The 20,177-nt window shown below is 43.5% G+C and overlaps 1 protein-coding gene across 1 annotated transcript in view; it reads right to left on the reverse strand.

Annotated features, from left to right (window-relative positions):
- The window catches only part of TTC21B (tetratricopeptide repeat domain 21B), a 397,674-nt gene that overhangs the window by 234,984 nt on the left and 142,513 nt on the right, over window positions 1-20,177 (reverse strand). The window contains exon 16 of the mRNA XM_053698392.1: window positions 11,314-11,386. Coding sequence (XP_053554367.1) covers window positions 11,314-11,386 — 73 coding nt within the window. The remainder of the gene's footprint in view (window positions 1-11,313; window positions 11,387-20,177) is intronic.

A 20,177-nucleotide genomic window follows, 5' to 3' on the forward strand; every position in this document is an offset into this window, starting at 1 on the left:
TAAATAAAATTTTAGTGTGCGTACCACGTCCAGATTGTGCAGAAAATTAGAACACAAAGAAGGAACAACAATCTGCTGATTAATGTTCCGGTCAGAAACTACTTTAGGGAGAAACCCTAACTTGGTATGTAAAACTACCTTATCCGAATGAAAAATAAGGTAAGGAGAATCATACTGTAATGCCGAGAGGTCTGATACTCTACGAGCCGATGAAATCGCAACAAGAAACAAAACTTTCCAAGATAACAACTTAATATCTAAGGAATGCATAGGCTCAAATGGAGCCCCTTGAAGAACCTTAAGAACTAAATTAAGACTCCAGGGAGGAGTAACTGGTTTGAACACAGGCCTGATCCTGACCAAGGCCTGACAAAATGATTGCACGTCTGGAACATCCACCAGACGTTTATGTAACAAAATAGACAAGGCCGATATTTGACCCTTTAGGGAACTTTCCTATAATCCCTTCTCCAAACCTTCTTGGAGAAAGGACAGAATTCTAGGAATCCTAACTCTACTCCAAGAGTAGCCCTTGGATTCACACCAATATAGATATTTACGCCATATCTTGTGGTAAATCTTTCTAGACACAGGTTTACGAGCCTGAATCATGATCGATGACCGATTCCGAAAATAATAAAATTAAGCGTTCAATCTCCAAGCAGTCAGCTTCAAAGAAACTAGATTTGGATGAAGGAAGGGCCCTTGAAGTAGAAGGTCCTTCCTCAACTGAAGTCTCCAAGGTGGAAGAAATGACATGTCCACCAGATCTGCATACCAAATCCTGCAAGGCTATGCCGGTGCAATGAGGATCACCAACGCCCTCTCCTGCTTGATTTGAGCAATGACCCGAGGTAGAAGAGCGAACGGAGGAAATAGGTATGCAAGACTGAAATTCAAAGGTACCGCCAGGGCATCTATCAGTACAGCCTGAGGGTCCATTGACCTCAATCCGTACCTCGGAAGCTTAGCATTCTGCCGAGATGCCATGAGATCCAATTCCAGCTGACCCCATTTGAGAATCAGGCTGGTAAACACTTCCAGATGGAGTTCCCACTCCCCCGGGTGAAAGGTCTGTCTGCTCAGGAAGTCCAGATAGAATAAAAATTCTGTAAAGATAGAATACATAAATGTAAAGACATTAAAAATCGGACGTCTCCGATATAGTAAAAACACAAAATTGGATAAAAACAAATGACTGCTGTTGCCAATATGATAGATTAAGTCTCTGTATTATTCAGATAGATTGCATGGGCCCTCAAAAAAAGGATCACATAAAGGGATCAGTTCCAGGTAAGATTCATACATATTACCTTCTAGAGTTCCGTCTGTTTGCTCGATAACACCTCCGTGAGGCGTATGCGTGTCCTGTGATGTCACTGGTCAGGGGTGTTTTCAAGTGAAGATCCTATTGGTCAGGATCGCTGACAAGCGGAGTATAGCGGCCGCTATAATGTAGATAAATTAAGTAAAAAATCCCCGCTCTTAGTGCAAAACAGCACGCAGGGTTAGGCTCGTTACTTTGTGTCGACTTACATCTGAATCTCTCTTTCAGAACTTCTTGCAGCCCACGGGCTTTGATGCAAAATCTTGGAACCGGCTTGGCTTAAGACCGTGTCCTTCCCAGTGCAGTCCTAGTGCTCTCTGTAGAATTGCAAACAGCACAGTGGATTTAGCTTAAAACCTTGTACTTCTCAGTATAATATTAGAGTCCTTATAGGTGTAGTATAAAGTACAGGATAGCTGTGGCTTATCGTCAACGCGTTTCTCAATCTAACAGGGCTTTCTCAAGATCATGAATCAAGACGTATGAATCTTACCTGGAACTGATCCTTTTATGTGATCCTTTTTTGAGGGCCCATGCAATCTATCTGAATAATACACAGACTTAATCTATCATATTGGCAACAGCAGTCATTTGCTTTTATCCAATTTTGTGTTTTTACTATATCGGATAAGTCCGATTTTTAATGTCTTTACATTTATGTATTCTATCTTTACAGAATTTGTATTCTATCTGAATGTTTGATTAAATCCTTTTGCATAGCAAGTTATATATCTCACATTGTGTTTTACTATTGCACCTTTAGCTTCTTTTAGCGCTTCTCCATATATTTTTGTTCTTTGATTATCTTTTTTCCCCTAACGTTAGGGACTTTAGGGTTGGAGCAGTTTGGTGCCTCTTGCGCACACTTTAATATACATATATACTGCTCAGGAAGTCCGACTCCCAGTTGTCCACTCCTGGGATGTGGATTACCGACAGACAGCAATTGTGGTTCTCTGCCCACTGCATTATCTTGGCTACTTCTGTCATGGCCAAGGAACTCCGCGTTCCTCCCTGATGGTTGATGTAAGCCACAGAAGTTATGTTGTCCGACTGGAACCTGATGAACTGGGCCGAGGCTAACTGAGGCCAGGCTAGAAGAGCATTGAAGATTGCTCTCAGCTCCAGAATGTTTATGGGCAGAACAGACTCCGACCGAGTCCAAGTTCCCTGAGCCTTTAGAGAGCCCCATACTGCTCCCCATTCCAGAAGGCTGGCGTCTGTTGTCACAATCACCCAAGAGGGTCTGCAAAAGCAGGTTCCCTGGGAGAGATGATCCTGAGACAACCACCAAAGAAGAGAATCCCTTGTCTCCTGCTCCAGCTGTATTCGCGGAGAATTTACCTTCCATCCGTGAGATCACAGGAAAGATAACATTTCCGTGTGGGGTCTTGCTTGTTGAAAGGATGGCGCCTGAAATAAGGTGCCACTGCAGTGCCCCGCAATCTGAGCACCCCCAACAGGGATCCCAGAACCTTTGAGAAAATTATGGGAGCTGTGGCAAGGCTGAATGGAAGAGCCACGAACTGGAAGTGTTTGTCTAGAAATGCAAACCTTAGAAACTTGTGATGGTCCCTGTGGATGGGAACATACAGGTAGGCGTCCTTTAAATCCATGGTAGTCATAAATTGAACCTCTTGGATCAAAGGAAGAATGGAACGAATAGTTTCCATCTTTAAGAACGCCTCTCTTTTTGTCTGGTCTACAGATAATCTTGAAAGCAGAAACCTACCCCTGGGAGGAAAGTTCTTGAACTCTAGTTTGTATCCCTGGGACACGATGTCCATCGCCCAGAGATCCTGAACATCTCAAACCCAAGCCTGAGTGAAGAAGGAAAGTCTGCCCCCCACAAGATCTGGTCCCGGATCGGGGGCAGGTCCTTCATGCTGCCTTTGATTCAATAGCAGGCTTTTTGGATTGTTTTCCCTTGTTCCAAGACTGATTGGGTCTCCAGGAAGGTTTGGACTGTTCCTACTTGGAAGAGGAAGTGGAAGGATTTCCCTTGAAATTTCGAAAGAAACAAAAATTACTCTGACGTCCCTATTGTTTGTTTCTCTTATCCTGAGGGAGGAAATGGCCCTTTCCTCCCGTAATGTCAGAAATTATTTCCGTCAAACCCGGTCCAAACAAGGTCTTTCCCTTGTAAGGAATCGCCAAAAGTTTAGACTTAGATGACACGACCGCAAACCAAGATTTTAGCCATAAAGCTCTGCGGGCTAGCACAGCAAAACCTGAAATATTTGCTCCCAGTTTAATAACCTGTAGGGAAGTATCCATAATAAAGGAATTTGCCAACTTAAGGGCCGTTATCCTATCCTGGATCACTTCAAGGGGAGTGTCTTTCCTAATAGAATCAGACAACGCATCAAACCAGTATGCCCCCGCCCTAGTAGCAATGCGCACTGCAGGTTGCCATTGTAAACCCTGGTGTACATACATCTTCTTAAGTAACCCCTCTAATTTGTTGTCCATATGATCCATAAAAGCACAACTATCCTCTATGGGAATAGTAGTCCTCTTGGCCAGAGTGGAAATTGCTCCTTCCACCTTGGGTACTGTTTGCCAAGACTCCTTGATAGAGTCCGCTATGGGAATCATCTTTTTAAATATAGGGGATGGAGAAAAAGCGATACACGGTCTCTCCCATTCCTTAGCAATGATCTCAGTAGCTCGATCTGGTACAGGAAAAACCTCCACCAAGGAAGGTACATCAAAATATTTGTTTAGCTTACTGGATTTCTTAGGATTAACTACGACCATGGTGTCGTTGTCATCCAATGTAGCTAAAAACTCCTTGAGTAACAGACGGAGGTGTTCTAGTTTAAACCTAAAAGATGCAACTTCAGTATCAGCAGGAGGAATTACACTGTCAGATGCTACCAAAGTATCCTCCTCCTCAGGCTTCTGGGAGGGGGCGTTCAAAATAGCGACAACTGCATCAGTAACCTCGCTAACTGAATGTTTATTTTTTCTCTTGCGTTTTCCCTGCAACATGAGAAAAGCAGACAACGCATCAGAAAATGCAGAAGACGTGAGGGAAGCAATGCCTTGCAACGTAACTCCAGGAGGAGTTAGAGGGGAAGAGCAGGGCACTGCATGTGTGGGCGGTAAAATTTGGGACACTTGAGGAGAAAGCTGCGGCATATATTGAACATTGTCATTAGACTACTGAACAGCATCCGCCTTAGAAAATGTTGGCTCAGAAAAAAGTTTATCCCTATAATTTAAAGTTATCTCAATACATGAGGAACAGAAAGGGATTGGTGGTTCCACATTGGCATCAAAACATAAAGAACAATTGACATTTTGCAAAGCCTCTTGGTCCATTCTAACTCACAATAGATCAAACTATGAAATAAAAAGATCAAATTTTTTAATAAACATAAAAAATAGAAAAACTTTACTGTCACTTTAAATTTTAAACCGTAACTTTTTAAATTTTTATATGCAGAGAGGCCTAAATAACTAAACAATACTGCAGATCACCTCTACACCTCAGCTTACTTTGCTGAAGTGCCTAACTGCCCTGCTGACACCACCGGCTCTTCCTGTGCAGAAGCCGTTCCCTCTAGCAAAAGATCCGGACTCAGCAGCAGTTAACGAAAACCGGTATCCGGTCCTAGAAATGCATGCTTTTAAAAAAAATGCGTAATTGAAATTTAGACTCTTTTACTCTCTTTCCCTCCTATCACTAGGAAGTGAGGGAAAAGTGGAGCACAATACGAATTGCCGCCCCCATAGCTCCGCCCATCGTGAGCGTCTCAGAAAAAAATCTCCCGGTCGGCATCTTGTCTCTAAAGTAAAACCGCCGGGAGCAGTGAAAACCACCTATATTACTCCTCAGCCCCAGTGCCTACGTCCAAGCTGTCTACATAATGTCTCCTTATCCATAGGAGAATTTATGCCTTTTGCAAATAAAGTGCCCAAACGTTTACTGAGTCCTTTATATATGTGTCCCATCTCTTGTAAATAAAGTGCCCAAAGTTTTTCTGAGTCTTCTTTATTATCCCAGAAAAACATAATTTATGCTTACCTGATAAATGTATTTCTTTCTTGACACGGTGAGTCCACGGATCATCATAATTACTATTGGGAATATCACTCCTGGTCAGCAGGAGGAGGAAAAAGAGCACAACAGCAAAGCTGTTAAATACCACTCCCCCTTATCCACAACCCCCAGTCATTCGACAAAAGGGAAATGAGAAAGGAAGTAATAAGGAGCAGAAGTGCCTGAGGTTTATGTAAAAATAAACTGTCTGAAATACAGGGCTGGGTCATGGACTCACCGTGTCAAGAAATAAATAAATTTATCAGGTAAGCATAAATTATGTTTTCTTTCTAATGACACGGTGAGTCCACGGATCATCATAATTACAATTGGGAATCAATACCCAAGCTAGAGGACAAGGATGATAAGGGAGGGACAAGACAGTTAACCTAAACAGAAGGCTCCACTGCTTGAAGAACCTTTCTCCCAAAAGAAGCCTCAGCTGAAGCAAAAAGTATAAAATTTGTAAAATTTAGAAAAATTGTGTAAAGAAGACCAAGTGGCAGCCTTGCAAATCTGATCTACAGAAGCACAATTTTTGAAAGCCCAAGTAAAAGAAACAGCCCTCATGGAATGAGCCATGATTTTCTCAGGAGGCTGCTGACCAGCAGTCTCATATGCCAAGCGAATAACACTCCTCAACCAACAAGAAAGAGAAGTAGTCATATCTTTCTGACCTTTACGTTTTCCAGAAAAAACAACAAACAAAGAATAAGACTGGCGAAATCCTTAGTCGCCTGCAAATAATATTTCAAAGCACAAACTACATCTAGATTGTGCAACAAACGTTCCTTATGAGAAGAAGGATTAGGACACAAAGAAGGAACAACAATTTCCTGATTAATATTCTGATCAGAAACAACCTTGGGAAGAAAACCTAATGATGAACTACCTTATCAGAATGAAATATAAGAAAAGGAGACTCACGTTGCAAAGCAGAAAGCTCCGAAACTCTTCGAGCCGAAGAGATAGCGACCAAAAACAAAACCTTCCAGGTTAACAACTTAATATCCAAAGAATGCATAGGCTCAAACGGAGCCTGTTGAAGAACTCTCAGAACTAAATTAAGACTCCAAGGAGGAGTAGGCCGAATTCTCACCAAGACCTGACAAAAAGACTGAACATCTGGCACATCCACCAGGCGTTTATGAAACAAAATAGATAAAGCAGAAGTTTGACCCTTCAGGGTACTAGCAGACAAACCTTTCTCCAGACCCTCCTGGAGAAAAGACAAAATTCTAGGAATCCTAACTCTACTCCAAGAGTAGCCCTTAGATTCACACCAATATAGATATTTACGCCATATCTTGTAATAAATCTTTCTAGTCACAGGCTTACACTCCTGAATCATAGTCTCAATAACTGACTCCGAAAAACCAAGCTTAGAAAGAATCAAGCGTTCAATCTCCAAGCAGTCAGCTTCAGAGAAACGAGATTTGGATGAAGAAAAGGACCCTGAAGAAGGTCCTTCCTTAACGGAAGACTCCAAGGTGGAAAGGATGACATCTCCACCAGATCTGCATACCAGATCCTGTGAGGCCACGCTGGTGCAATGAGAATTACCAACGCCCTCTCCTGTCAGATCCGAACAATAACTCAAGGAAGAAGGGCAAACAGAGAAAACACATATGCCAGACTGAACCTCCAAGGAACTGCTAGAGCATCTATTAGAACCGCTTGAGGATCCCTTGACCTCGAACCGTATTTCAGGAGCTTGGTATTGTGACAAGATGTCATAAGATCCAACTCCGGTTGACCCCACTTGAGAATCAAACTGGAAAAAACCTCCGGATGAAGTTCCCACTCCCCCGGATGAAAAGACTGCCTGCTCAGAAAATCCGCTTCCCAATTGTCCACCCCTGGAATGTGGATCGCAGACAGACAACAATTGTGAGCCTCCACCCACTGAATAATTCTGGCTACCTCCTTCATCGCCAAGAAACTCTGAGTTCCCCCCTGATGATTGATGTAAGCCACGGACGTTATATTGTCCGACTGAAATCTGATAAACTGGGTTGAAGCCAATTGAGACCAGGCTAGGAGAGTATTGAAAATTGCCCTTAATTCTTATATATTTATAAGAAGAAACGATTCTTCCCGGGTCCACTGACCCTGAGCCTTCAGAGAACCCCAGAAAGCTCCCCAACCCAGCAGACTGGCATCCGTGGTCACAATCGCCTAGGAAGTCCTGCGAAAACAGGTTCCCTGGGAGAGACGATCCTGAGACAACCACCACAGAAGAGAATCTCTTGCAGCCTGATCTAGAACAATCTTCTGAGACAGGTCCGTATAATCCCTGTTCCACTGTCTCAGCATGCATAACTGCAGAGGTCTGAGATGAAAACGGGCAAACGGAATGATGTCCATGACTGAAACCATTAGAACAATTACCTCCATACACTGGACCACTGATGGCCGAGGAGATGACTTGATGAGCCAGACATGAATCGAACATTTTTTACTTTCTTGCCTCTGTCAAAAAAATCTTCATTTCCAGAGAATCTAAAATAGCTCCCAAAAATACCACTCTTCTAGCCGGAATCAAGGAACTTTTTACTAAAATCACCTTCCCACTGTGGGAGCACAGAAAAGACAACAACAAACTGGTTGTTGAAAAGATGGAGCCTGAACAAGAATATCGTCCAAGTAAAGAGCTACTGCAACTCCCTGCAGTCTGAGAACTGCCAATAATGCCCCCAGGACCTTTTGAAATACCCTGGGAGCTGTTGCAATACCAAAGGGAAGAGCCACAAACTGAAAATGCTCATCTAGAAAAGCAAATCTCAAAAACTTGTGATGATCCTTGTGAATGGGAATATGTAGATATGCATCCTTCAGATCTACTGTAGTCATGAACTGACCCTCTTGGACCAGAGGTAGAAATGACCGAATAGTCTCCATCTTGAATGATGGAACCTTGAGAAATTTGTTTACCAATTTGAGATCTAAAATGGGTCTGAAAGTTGCCTCTTTTTTTGGAACGATGAACAGATTGGAATAAAATAGACTTTGAGTCAGCGGCAGGTTTCTTAGATTGCTTCCCCTTGCTCCAGGACTGATTATGTCTCCAGGAAGGCCTGGATTGATCCTGCTTGGAGGAGGAAGAGGAAGACTTACCAGCGAAGTTACGAAAGGAACGAAAATTACTCTGACGACCTTTCTGCTTATTTCTCATATCCTGAGGAAGAGAATGTCCCTTCCAACAAGTAATAGAGATAATTTCAGCCAAACCAGGCCAAAAAAGTCTTCCCTTTGTAAGGAATTGATAAAAGCTTAGACTTAGATGATGCAAGAATTGGCCATTTTAAAGCCTTAATTCTATCTTGAATTTCTTCCAGAGAAGTCTCCTGAAGAATAGAATCAGAAAATGCATCAAACCAATAGGCAGCCGCACTGGTAAGCATAGCAATACACGCAACAGGTTGCCACTGAAGACCCTGGTGAACATAAATCCTCTTAAGTAAAGCCTCCAACTTCTTATCCATGGGATCCTTAAAAGCACAACTATCCTCAATAGGAATAATGGTCCTCTTGGCCAAAGTGGAAATAGCTCCCTCAACCTTAGGGACACAGTCTGCCAAGATTCCTTAATAGAATCTGCAATAGGAAACATTTTCCTAAAAATAGGAGAAGGAGAAAAAGGAATTCCAGGCTTCTCCCATTCCTGAAAAATAATCTCTGAAACCCTATCCGGTACAGGAAAAAATTCCGCCAAGGAAGAAACATAAAAAAACTTATTAAGCTTACTAGGCTTCTTGGGAGTAACTATGACCATAGAATCAGTATCATCCAAAGTAGCCAACACCTCCCTGAGTAACAAACAAAGGTATTCCAACTTAAATCTGAAAGAAACCACCTCAGCATCAGTCAAAGGAGACACACTATCAGAATCTGATATTTCACCCTCAGACGCTACTGAAAAATCTTCTTCCTCAGTTCTATGAGAAGAAACATTAGATAAAACTGCAACCACGTCAGAAGTCCTTCTGCGTTTACCCTGTAACACAGGAAAAGCAGACAAAGCATCAGATATAGCAGAGGATATGTGAGTAGACAAATCCTGTAAAGAAAAACTGGCCTGAGACGACATTAGCAGCTAGGCATAAGTTACAAGTCACAGCTTGCAAGTCTTCTTGGTCCATATTAGACACACACAGAAAAAAATAAATACATTTTTCAAAAACAAATCTAAAACATTACTGTCTCTTTAAATAACTATAAATAAATAATATAAACTATAACTATAAATAAATAAATAACTATAAATACTATCACTAGAAAACAAACACTGAGCTACAAGCACCTCTGCACAATAACAGTCCCACTGAGATGCTAAATAACTCCCTACCAGCCAGAGGATATGAAAGCGCAACCAGAAGGCACACTGCACAGATAAAATGAACCGGACCTCACACAGACGTTCTCCGAAAAACTTGCAGCACCGGAGTAAACACAGAAAGAAACCGCTCACAGCTGCACAAATTTACAAACACCCTGAGTGAAAGAGCGCAAACACTATGCGCCATACCAAACTCTGCCCATCATGGGCGTCATACATCCTCCCGGCCATAACTTTTTCACTGACTTCAGTAAGCACCGTTATACTTAGCTACTGGTGATGCTCCATTTATTACAGAGATCTAAAGCCATCTGTGTAAACTTAGGTAATCAAGCCGTTCACAAAGGCAGAATACAAATAAAAATGCCTAAAGCACCAATCATCACAACAAGACATAAGAGCCTAGCAGTCTCACAGTGCCCCACACAAAAATAAAAACAAACCTGAACACAGTCAGGAATATTAACCCTCCAAGTGCCAAATTCCTTTAAATAAAACACAGCACTTACCTCAACAGAATATCCACCCAGCAGCAGGGCAGCTAACAAAGTATGAAAGGAAAAAACTCCTTACATGGACCTGTAGAAGGGACAAAAAGACTGAGCAATCCTCTCAGACTTTACCAGCAAACAGGGGGCAGCTAAACTCCTGAAGAGACTGAAGTGGACTACAGCTAAACCCCTAAAGACAAAACAAAGCAAACTTGTTCTGCTTCAAAAAATAAACTCTTGATTGAAGAATCAGACAACAAACTTTACCCCTTCCTTGTAACTGACACAAGCAAAGAGAATGACTGGGGGTTGTGGGTAAGGGGAGTGGTATTTAACAGCTTGGCTGTGGTGCTCTCCTCCTGCTGACCAGGAGTGATATTCCCAATAGTAACTATGATGATCCGTGGACTCACTGTGTCATTAGAAAGAAAATTAAAGTCAGCACTTACCTCATAAATCTGCCAGACAGCGAGGCAGCTCACCAGGTTTGAGAGGTCCTCTCCCTCACATGGACTTGTGGAAAAAGAAATAAAGGCTGAGTAATTTTACTCAGGCTTTCAGAGTCAGGGCAGCATCAGTATATGGAAGGCGCAGTGGGAATTATGTCCCACAAGTTCCCATTGCTCTAAAGCCACCACTGCTCTACTGAAGAGACTGATATGGACTACGGCTACACCCTAGGACAAATCAGCACAATCGTGCACTACTTAAAAAATTATAAAATCTTGCTTAAAGAATCTTTTCTAACACTTAACTTTACCACTTCCTTGCTCTAACAGAATAACTTGGGTGGGAGGGAAGGGAGGTGATATGTAACAGCTTTGCTGTGGAGCTTTTTGTCGCCTCCTGCTGGGCAGGAGTGATATATCCCATTAGTAATTAGATGATCCATGGACTCATCGTGTCATTAGAAAGAAAATAAGATACAATGCAGTGTGGTGCACTTTAACCTATACGTGAGCATGATTAGGGACACTCATTTTGTGGCAGGAAAGCATAAAAAGATTCTTCTTCCAGGCAAAACATAAAATTTTACAGCATGTAACAGTTGTCTCTTACATCTTTATCAAAGACCTGTATATTATATACATCTGCAGAGAGAACTTACTTCTTGAATATTCATGTAAGCATCCCCCAAAAGAAGATGTGTGTGTGCTCCAGGATGCTTCGTCACAAGATCTCTGGAAAGGAAGCAAATAAAATATGACATCAGTCATCCTGTTTTACGTAAAAATGAAATACCTACAATAGTATAACGACAGTCTTGTATGCTAGTTGTGATATTAAACTGTCTCACTTAATTTACTTTATTAATTTATCCCTTGAATACACAGCATCATAGGAGTTTTATAATGTGCCCTTGCATATGTAAAAAAACATTCTTATTTTAATATCTAGCATTGCAAAAATTAATTTAGCATATTAATTGTGTAAACAAAATAAATGGCAAATTCTACTGATTATGGGACAGATTACAAGTGGAGTGGAATTTAATGCTCCCCCTTGAGCGTTAACTTCGCTAGAAGTAAGACTCTTGCGTGCATCGGGAAGCGCTCGTATTACAAGTTGAAAGTAAACAGTTTTCTCACCCGTTAATAGCCGAACTTAGAATATTTTGCACACCATAACGAATTTCCCGATAGAAGTCAATGGAGAGAGAAAAGTGGGATAAACCTAACACCCTACTCGCATGTAAATCCAACAGAGTATTCTCAAGTGTGCTAACCGAACATGAAAAACATAAATTATGCTTACCTGATAATTTCCTTTTCTTCTGATGGAAAGAGTCCACAGCTGCATTCATTACTTTTGGAAATTAAGAACCTGGCCACCAGGAGGAGGCAAAAACACCCCAGCCAAAGGCTTAAATACTCCTCCCACTCCCCTCATCCCCCAGTCATTCTGCCAAGGAACAGTAGAAGAAATATCAGGATAAAAAGGTGCCAGAAGAATATAGGGATGCCCCACATAAAATTATGGGCAGGGAGCTGAGGACTCTTTCCATTAGAAGAAAAGGAAAATATCAGGTAAGCATAATTTATGTTTTTCTTCTTAAATGGAAAGAGTCCACAGCTGCATTCATTACTTTTTGGGAAACAATACCCAAGCTGTAGAGGACACTGAATGCCAAGACGGGAGGGTACAATAGGCGGCCCATACTGAGAGCACCAGGCCTGAACCTCTACCGAAATAAAAAATCCCGCTTCGTCCAAAGCCGATAATTTTTTTTAAAGGAAAAGCCCCAGAGACACTGACTCGCAGCCAGTCCAGAGCCAAACTAGAGACCGCAAAACAGACTCGATTGAGCTAACAGTCCTCCAAGAAACACCGTCGCCCAAAAGACGGCCCCCCACTCACCCCTCACAAATGAAGGGTAAAGCAGGCGAAAACCCCAAGGGGAACAAGGCAAAGGAGGACAGAGGAAACCGAAAGGCCCCTTAATACAAAAACAGCACCACCAAGAGTGGGCCTAGCACACAGGGACCCAAATTAACTCAAACAGGGAAGGAGGAAACCCGGGATAAAATCGGGCACGCAGACCGAAAGACATCCTGCAAGAAACGCAACTAAAAAAGGCAAAATCCTCCCAGCGCCTGCCTAGAATACCTAAGTATTCGACCGTGAAAGAGTGTGTAACAGACCCAGACGAAACCCAAAGTTTGAGAACACAGAGTGCTTAACAGGACGACACAGAGGAAGCTTGAAAGGAAGAAGAAGAAGCAGTCAGACCTACTCACAGGTCCATAAAAAGGGGAACACAAAGCCTTCATTGAGGCCCCCCGAGAAGGAGAGAATACCCTCAGGACCCAAAGGAAGAGGAAACCTCCTGTCAAGGAGCAAGGAGAAAAGAAAAACCCCATCTCCTAGCAGACTGAGCCATCAGAATAGACTCAGCAAGCTAACACATCCCAAAGGATACTGTGACCCATAAACCGCTCGGGCATCCTGACCTGCAGACCCAGCTGGGCCACCAATAGAAGGGAACAAAAATCCTGAAACTGGTACAGGAAAGAGCGTAAAGATGGCAGAGCCATCCCTCCAGAGTACAGTACAACTCTGAAACCAGACATGGAACCAGCAAGGTTCCAGGTGGAACCAAGTCCACCTTCCACTTCCTGACCAGGAGAAGCCCCAAGTAAGGACTCTGTCTCCCTAAGAAGAGAATATCCCCTAAAGAAAAATGGGAGAGTCCACAAGGGCAATAACCGTCTTCAAGGCCCAAAGCCACCGGCTAAACGGGAAGAAAAAAATCCCGCAAATGTTCTAGAGAGGACCCCCTCACAAGTAGCTCGCCCCACAGAGGCACAGCCAACCCATTTGCCTGTAGAGCAGAGAATCCATGGGTACACTGGCAAGCTAACAGGGAAATGCAACCCTAAGGCGCACCAGAAACTGGAATCCAACTCCAGCAGCTGGGTAGAAACCCACATTGAGGCGCAAGCCACCCAGCTAACCCCAGATGACATTGGTTACTGTGTGGCAAGGAGTAATAAATACTCAGAGAAACCGGGTCAACCCTTACCCGGTCCGTTAGATGGAGCAAGGACATAGCACCAGATCCCACGATCATGGAACATCCGACCAGCCCTGAGATCCAAAACAACCCAAAACTGGGACAGGAGCAAAGCCCCAGAAAGAGGAAGACTCAGGAGAAAAACAGGTCCAGGTACCTAATAGTTCAGGCAACTATACCCTGGAACTAAACCCCGACTGGCAAAAAAAACAGACAAAGGGAATGGAGCATATCCAGAGAATCCGGACAGCAAAGAGAATACGAAAGCCCCGACCAAAGGAAGGAACTACACCTAGATAAAGTCCAACTCTCCAAGGAGCAAGGCTAGAAGTCAAATGAAGGGACTTCACAAGGCCTCAGGACAACAGAAGGGATACCTTGAGTTCCCAAAACCCTACTAGCAGCACTAGTATCCCCATCACCTCCACAAAGGCAGAGGACACAGGGGAGAGAAAGGTGCTAAACCTTCCCAGTTTCGGGAAACCCCGAGCTAAGCAAGTCCCTACAGGGATCAACCCACGTCCGGAACACAGATCCCCAAAAGGAGAACTAACCACCCAGAAACAATGGAAGAAGACGCAAAGGTCTCATAACTCAGACAGACCCTACACGGCTCAGAGTAAGAGTCGTATCTAGATACACTAGAAACAGCATACACGCACCCCCTTAAGGTGACAAAATATGCAAAAGGTTTCAAAATAGAAAACCCTCTGCATGCTGTACAGCTATCCTAGAAAGCTGTTGGATCAAGCCCCAATAGAACCATCCAGAAGCCTAAAACAGAAGGCCAAACCACTCAACCAGTGGTAATGGGGCGCTACGCCCACCACCCTCCCCCACATGGAGGAGGAGGAGGAAACTCTAGGTCCTGAGTGTCGCAGCGGAACCCTCCCCTGCCCGGTCATCTGTCACAGAAGGCTATAAGGACTAAAACAAACCTTTCCCGCCTCGCAAACTCACAGGTCCTCTTGAATGCTTAGTTGAACATAAAAAACAATAATAACTTGAGCACAAAGCGCTACTACCAAACCAGTACAGCAGAAAACAGCGCCACGTGTCTGAATAGCCACAAAACGAGAACGAACAAGACAGGACCAGCCTGTACTCAGGGTCCTAACCGGCAAGCCGCATAAATAAATAAATTCAAAAACAAAAAAAACTGGGAAAGATCTCAAACAAATGACAAACAGAAAATAATCCCGCCATGTCTAATGAGGTGCACCATTCTAATTATCAGACTGAAATTCCCCATATCTGTTAACGATAGGGTCATTCAATAACTGAAAAAGATGTCTAAGCAACACACTAAGGCACGTAATCCTGTAACGAAAGGCACAACACTCCGGAATAGTTACACCCGCGGGGAACTGTAGAGGCCCACCCCAAGGCGGAAGACCCGGGACAATAGGGCACGAGCACAATCTCAAATAAACATCTGGACTCTGGACGGACTATCGCTAACATTATTTGGAAGCGAAAATGTGCTGCAACCTCCAGGGGTAACACGCCACCCCGCATGGAGGAACCATAAACTGGGTTACCCGCATTTGTAGAAGTATGAATTGGTAGGAAACTGGCCTCCCGGAGGATGGGGCCCCCAGAGGCGGATGGCTCAGCAGACCCCTGATTCCCAGAGTCTGAGGAACCAGGCGCTCTAATATGGCATACGGAACAAAACTGGTCGACATGTGTCAATGAGGCCAATCCGGAGTCATCACCGGACACAGAATCTGAAATCAAAATGGTCTCGGTATCAGACTCCTCCATAACTGGATAGAGGAAAACATAATTTATGCTTACCTGATAAATTTATTTCTCTTGTAGTGTATCCAGTCCACGGATCATCCATTACTTGTGGGATATTCTCCTTCCCAACAGGAAGTTGCAAGAGGATCACCCACAGCAGAGCTGCTATATAGCTCCTCCCCTCACTGTCATATCCAGTCATTCGACCGAAACAAGCCGAGAAAAGGAGAAACCATAGGGTGCAGTGGTGACTGTAGTTTAATTAAAATTTAGACCTGCCTGAAAAGGACAGGGCGGGCCGTGGACTGGATACACTACAAGAGAAATAAATTTATCAGGTAAGCATAAATTATGTTTTCTCTTGTTAAGTGTATCCAGTCCACGGATCATCCATTTCTTGTGGGATACCAATACCAAAGTTAAAGTACACGGATGATGGGAGGGACAAGGCAGGAACTTAAACGGAAGGAACCACTGCCTGTAGAACCTTTCTCCCAAAAACAGCCTCCGAAGAAGCAAAAGTATCAAATTTGTAAAATTTGGAAAAAGTATGAAGGGAAGACCAAGTTGCAGCCTTGCAAATCTGTTCAACAGAGGCCTCATTTTTAAAGGCCCAGGTGGAAGCCACAGCTCTAGTAGAATGAGCTGTAATCCTTTCAGGAGGCTGCTGTCCAGCAGTCTCATAGGCTAAACGGATTATACTCCGAAGCCAAAAAGAAAGAGAGGTTGCCGAGGCGTTCTGACCTCTCCTCTGTCCAGAGTAAACAACAAACAGGTTAGATGTTTGGCGAAAATCTTTAGTAGCCTGTAAGTAAAACTTCAAGGCACGGACTACGTCTAGATTATGCAAAAGAAGTTCCTTCTTTGAAGAAGGATTAGGACATAATGATGGAACAACAATCTCTTGATTGATATTCTTGTTAGAAACCACCTTAGGTAAAAACCCAGGTTTTGTACGCAGAACAACTTTATCTGAATGAAAGATCAGATAAGGAGAATCACAATGTAAGGCAGATAATTCCGAGACTCTTCGAGCCGAGGAAATAGCCATCAGAAAAAGAACTTTCCATGAAAGAAGTTTGATATCAATAGAATGAAGGGGTTCAAACGGAACCCCTTGAAGAACTTTAAGAACCAAGTTTAAGCTCCATGGAGGAGCAACAGGTTTAAACACAGGCTTAATTCTAACTAAAGCCTGACAAAATGCCTGAACGTCTGGAACTTCTGCCAGACGCTTGTGTAAAAGAATAGACAGAGCAGAAATCTGTCCCTTTAAAGAACTAGCTGATAATCCTTTGTCCAAACCCTCTTGGAGGAAGGACAATATCCTAGGAATCCTAACCCTACTCCATGAGTAATTCTTGTATTCACACCAATGAAAATATTTACGCCATATCTTGTGGTAAATTTTCCTAGTGACAGGCTTTCGTGCCTGTATTAAGGTATCAATTACTGACTCGGAGAAGCCACGCTTTGATAGGATCAAGCGTTCAATCTCCATGCAGTCAGTCTCAGAGAAAGTAGATTCGGATGATTGAAAGGACCTTGTATTAGAAGGTCTTGTCTCAGAGGCAGAGTCCATGGTGGAAAGGATGACATGTCCACTAGGTCTGCATACCAGGTCCTGCGTGGCCACGCAGGCACTATCAATATCACCGATGCTCTTTCCTGTTTGATTTTGGCAATCAGACGAGGGAGCGGAGGAAACGGTGGAAACACATAAGCCAGGTTGAAGAACCAAGGCGCTGCTAGAGCATCTATCAGTGCCGCTTCTGGGTCCCTGGACCTGGATCCGTAACAAGGAAGCTTGGCGTTCTGGCGAGACGCCATGAGATCCAATTCTGGTTTGCCTCAACGGAGAACCAAGTGAGCAAACACCTCCGGATGGAGTTTCCATTCCCCCAGATGAAAAGTCTGACGACTTAGAAAATCCGCCTCCCAGTTCTCTACACCTGGGATATGGATCGCTGACAGGTGGCAAGAGTGAGTCTCTGCCCAGCGAATTATCTTGGAGACTTCTGACATCGCTAGGGAACTCCTGGTTCCCCCTTGATGGTTGATGTAAGCCACAGTCGTGATGTTGTCCGACTGAAATCTGATGAACCTCAGTGTTGCTAGCTGAGGCCAAGCCAGAAGAGCATTGAATATTGCTCTTAACTCCAAAATATTTATTGGGAGGAGTTTCTCCTCCTGAGTCCATGAACCCTGAGCCCTCAGGGAGTTCCAGACTGCACCCCAACCTAGAAGGCTGGCATCTGTCCAATCTGGTCTGCGAAAGGTCATACCCTTGGACAGATGGGCCCGAGATAACCACCAGAGAAGAGAATCTCTGGTTTCCTGATCCAGATTTAGTAGAGGGGACAAATCTGTGTAATCCCCATTCCACTGACTGAGCATGCATAATTGCAGCGGTCTGAGATGCAGGCGCGCGAATGGCACTATGTCCATCGCCGCTACCATTAAGCCGATTACTTCCATGCACTGAGCCACCGTGGGGCGCGGAATGGAGTGAAGAACACGGCAAGCATTTAGAAGTTTTGATAACCTGGACTCCGTCAGGTAAATTTTCATTTCTACAGAATCTATTAGAGTCCCTAGGAAGGAAACCCTCGTGAGAGGAGATAGAGAACTCTTTTCTTCGTTCACTTTCCACCCATGCGACCTCAGGAATGCCAGAACTATCTCTGTATGAGATTTGGCAATTTGAAAGCTTGACGCCTGTATCAGGATATCGTCCAGGTAAGGAGCCACCGCTATCCCTAGAAATATATTAACTGCACATACCTTATTGCAGGAAAACCTGCACGCCATTCCCCCTCTGAAGTTACCTCACTCCTCAGAATATGTGAGAACGGCAGTGGATCTTAGTTACTTCTGCTAAGATCATAGAAATCACAGGCAGATTCTTCTTCTAATGCTGCCTGAGATGAAACAGTACACTCTGGTACCATTTAAAAATAATAATAAATCTCCTCTTACTACGTCCATCTTTGTTGAGAGTTGCAAGAGAATGACAGGGTATGGCAGTGAGGGGAGGAGCTATATAACAGCTCTGCTGTGGGTGATCCTCTTGCAACTTCCTGTTGGGAAGGAGAATATCCCACAAGTAATGGATGATCCGTGGACTGGATACACTTAACAAGAGAAATATCAATATGGACTAAAGTATTAAACAAAAACGGCACCTGACAGCCACAATGGCTGGGGCACTCTCCACCTCCTATGACCAGACCCCTGCGGACTAGAGTATTCCCTTTGCCACATGGTCAGGAATGCAGAAATGGGGAACGCTGAACACAAGGTGAACCATACAGTCCAAAAAAGCTTGCCCAACCAAAAGGCTGCATCACTTCAAAAGGCCTCAAAGTTCTAACCACGAGCCCATAAACATCACACATAAGAAGGTTGAATCACATAACAAACATGATTATAAACCCCCTGTTCAATAACCCCCCTCAGGAGATATTAACCCTCAATTCCAAGATACTAACGGAGACTCACTGAGACCCATATGTCATATAGTTAGACCCGCAAGGTGTTGTAGTCTCTCGGGAAAAACATTCACATTATAGTACATTGACGATAAAGTAAAATGAAACGATCTTACCGGAATGTATGCCGTGGAACAGGAACATGGCCTTTCGAGTGTGATGAATAGTGGCATCGCCTCCCCCATGGACTTGAGGCAGCGGAGCTTAGTTCGACAATGCTGATTGCTTGAGGAGCTGTTAATATGAGTCGGGATGGTTTCGCAAAGAGACTCTCCCTGCATCTCCGGACTCTAACTTTCATCCAAGCCCTCACTGAGAGACTGACAGGACTACTTAAAACTCCTATCCCATGGCGAAGAGTACTACCCTCCATAAGAGACAAAAAACAAAAATTAAACATTCTGACACTTCTCTGCCAACCTCATGGGACGAAAGGCAAAGGAATGACTGGGGGATGAGGGGAGTGGGAGGAGTATTTAAGCCTTTGGCTGGGATGTCTTTGCCTCCTCCTGGTGGCCAGGTTCTTAATTCCCAAAAGTAATGAATGCAGCTGTGGACTCTTTCCATTTAAGAAGAAAATATGAATATTTCACATTCCAATGTTCTTCATATAGCAGAATATGTTCTATTTATTCTTGAATACATAGTTCTACATATATCTGATGGTATTTTGGTTATATATATATATATATATATATATATACATATATATATATATATATATATATATATATATATATATCATGTAGCAGAATACCAGCACTCTCTGTTCCTTTAAGTCAAATCGGGGTGCTCTCAGATTCTCAGATATATGTAAAAAGAATGTCCAGAGAGAGCACTCGCTGTGTGAAAAAGATGTTTAATGATAGAGTTAACGTTTTCGGGGGAACAACCCCCGTCCTCAGACTCCTGTGAATAATGGAGTCTGAGGACGGGGGTTGTTCCCCGAAAACGTTAACTCTAACATTAAACATCTTTTTCACACAGCAAATGCTCTCTTTATATATATATATATATATATACTAGTCCTAAAGCCTGTTCACATGGGCCATTTTTTCCAGTACAGCGGTCCCACCCCTTGCGCTCTCTCCCTCCCCCTCTCTTTTGCTCTCTCTCTCTCCCCCCTCTCTTTTGCTCTCTCTCTCCCCCTCTCTTTTGAGCTTTCTCTCTCCCCCCTCTCTTTTGCGCTCTCTCTCTCCCCCTCTCTTTTGCGCTCTCTCT

The sequence above is a fragment of the Bombina bombina genome, chromosome 1 (genome assembly GCF_027579735.1).
Source record: "Bombina bombina isolate aBomBom1 chromosome 1, aBomBom1.pri, whole genome shotgun sequence".
Lineage (NCBI taxonomy): Eukaryota > Metazoa > Chordata > Amphibia > Anura > Bombinatoridae > Bombina > Bombina bombina.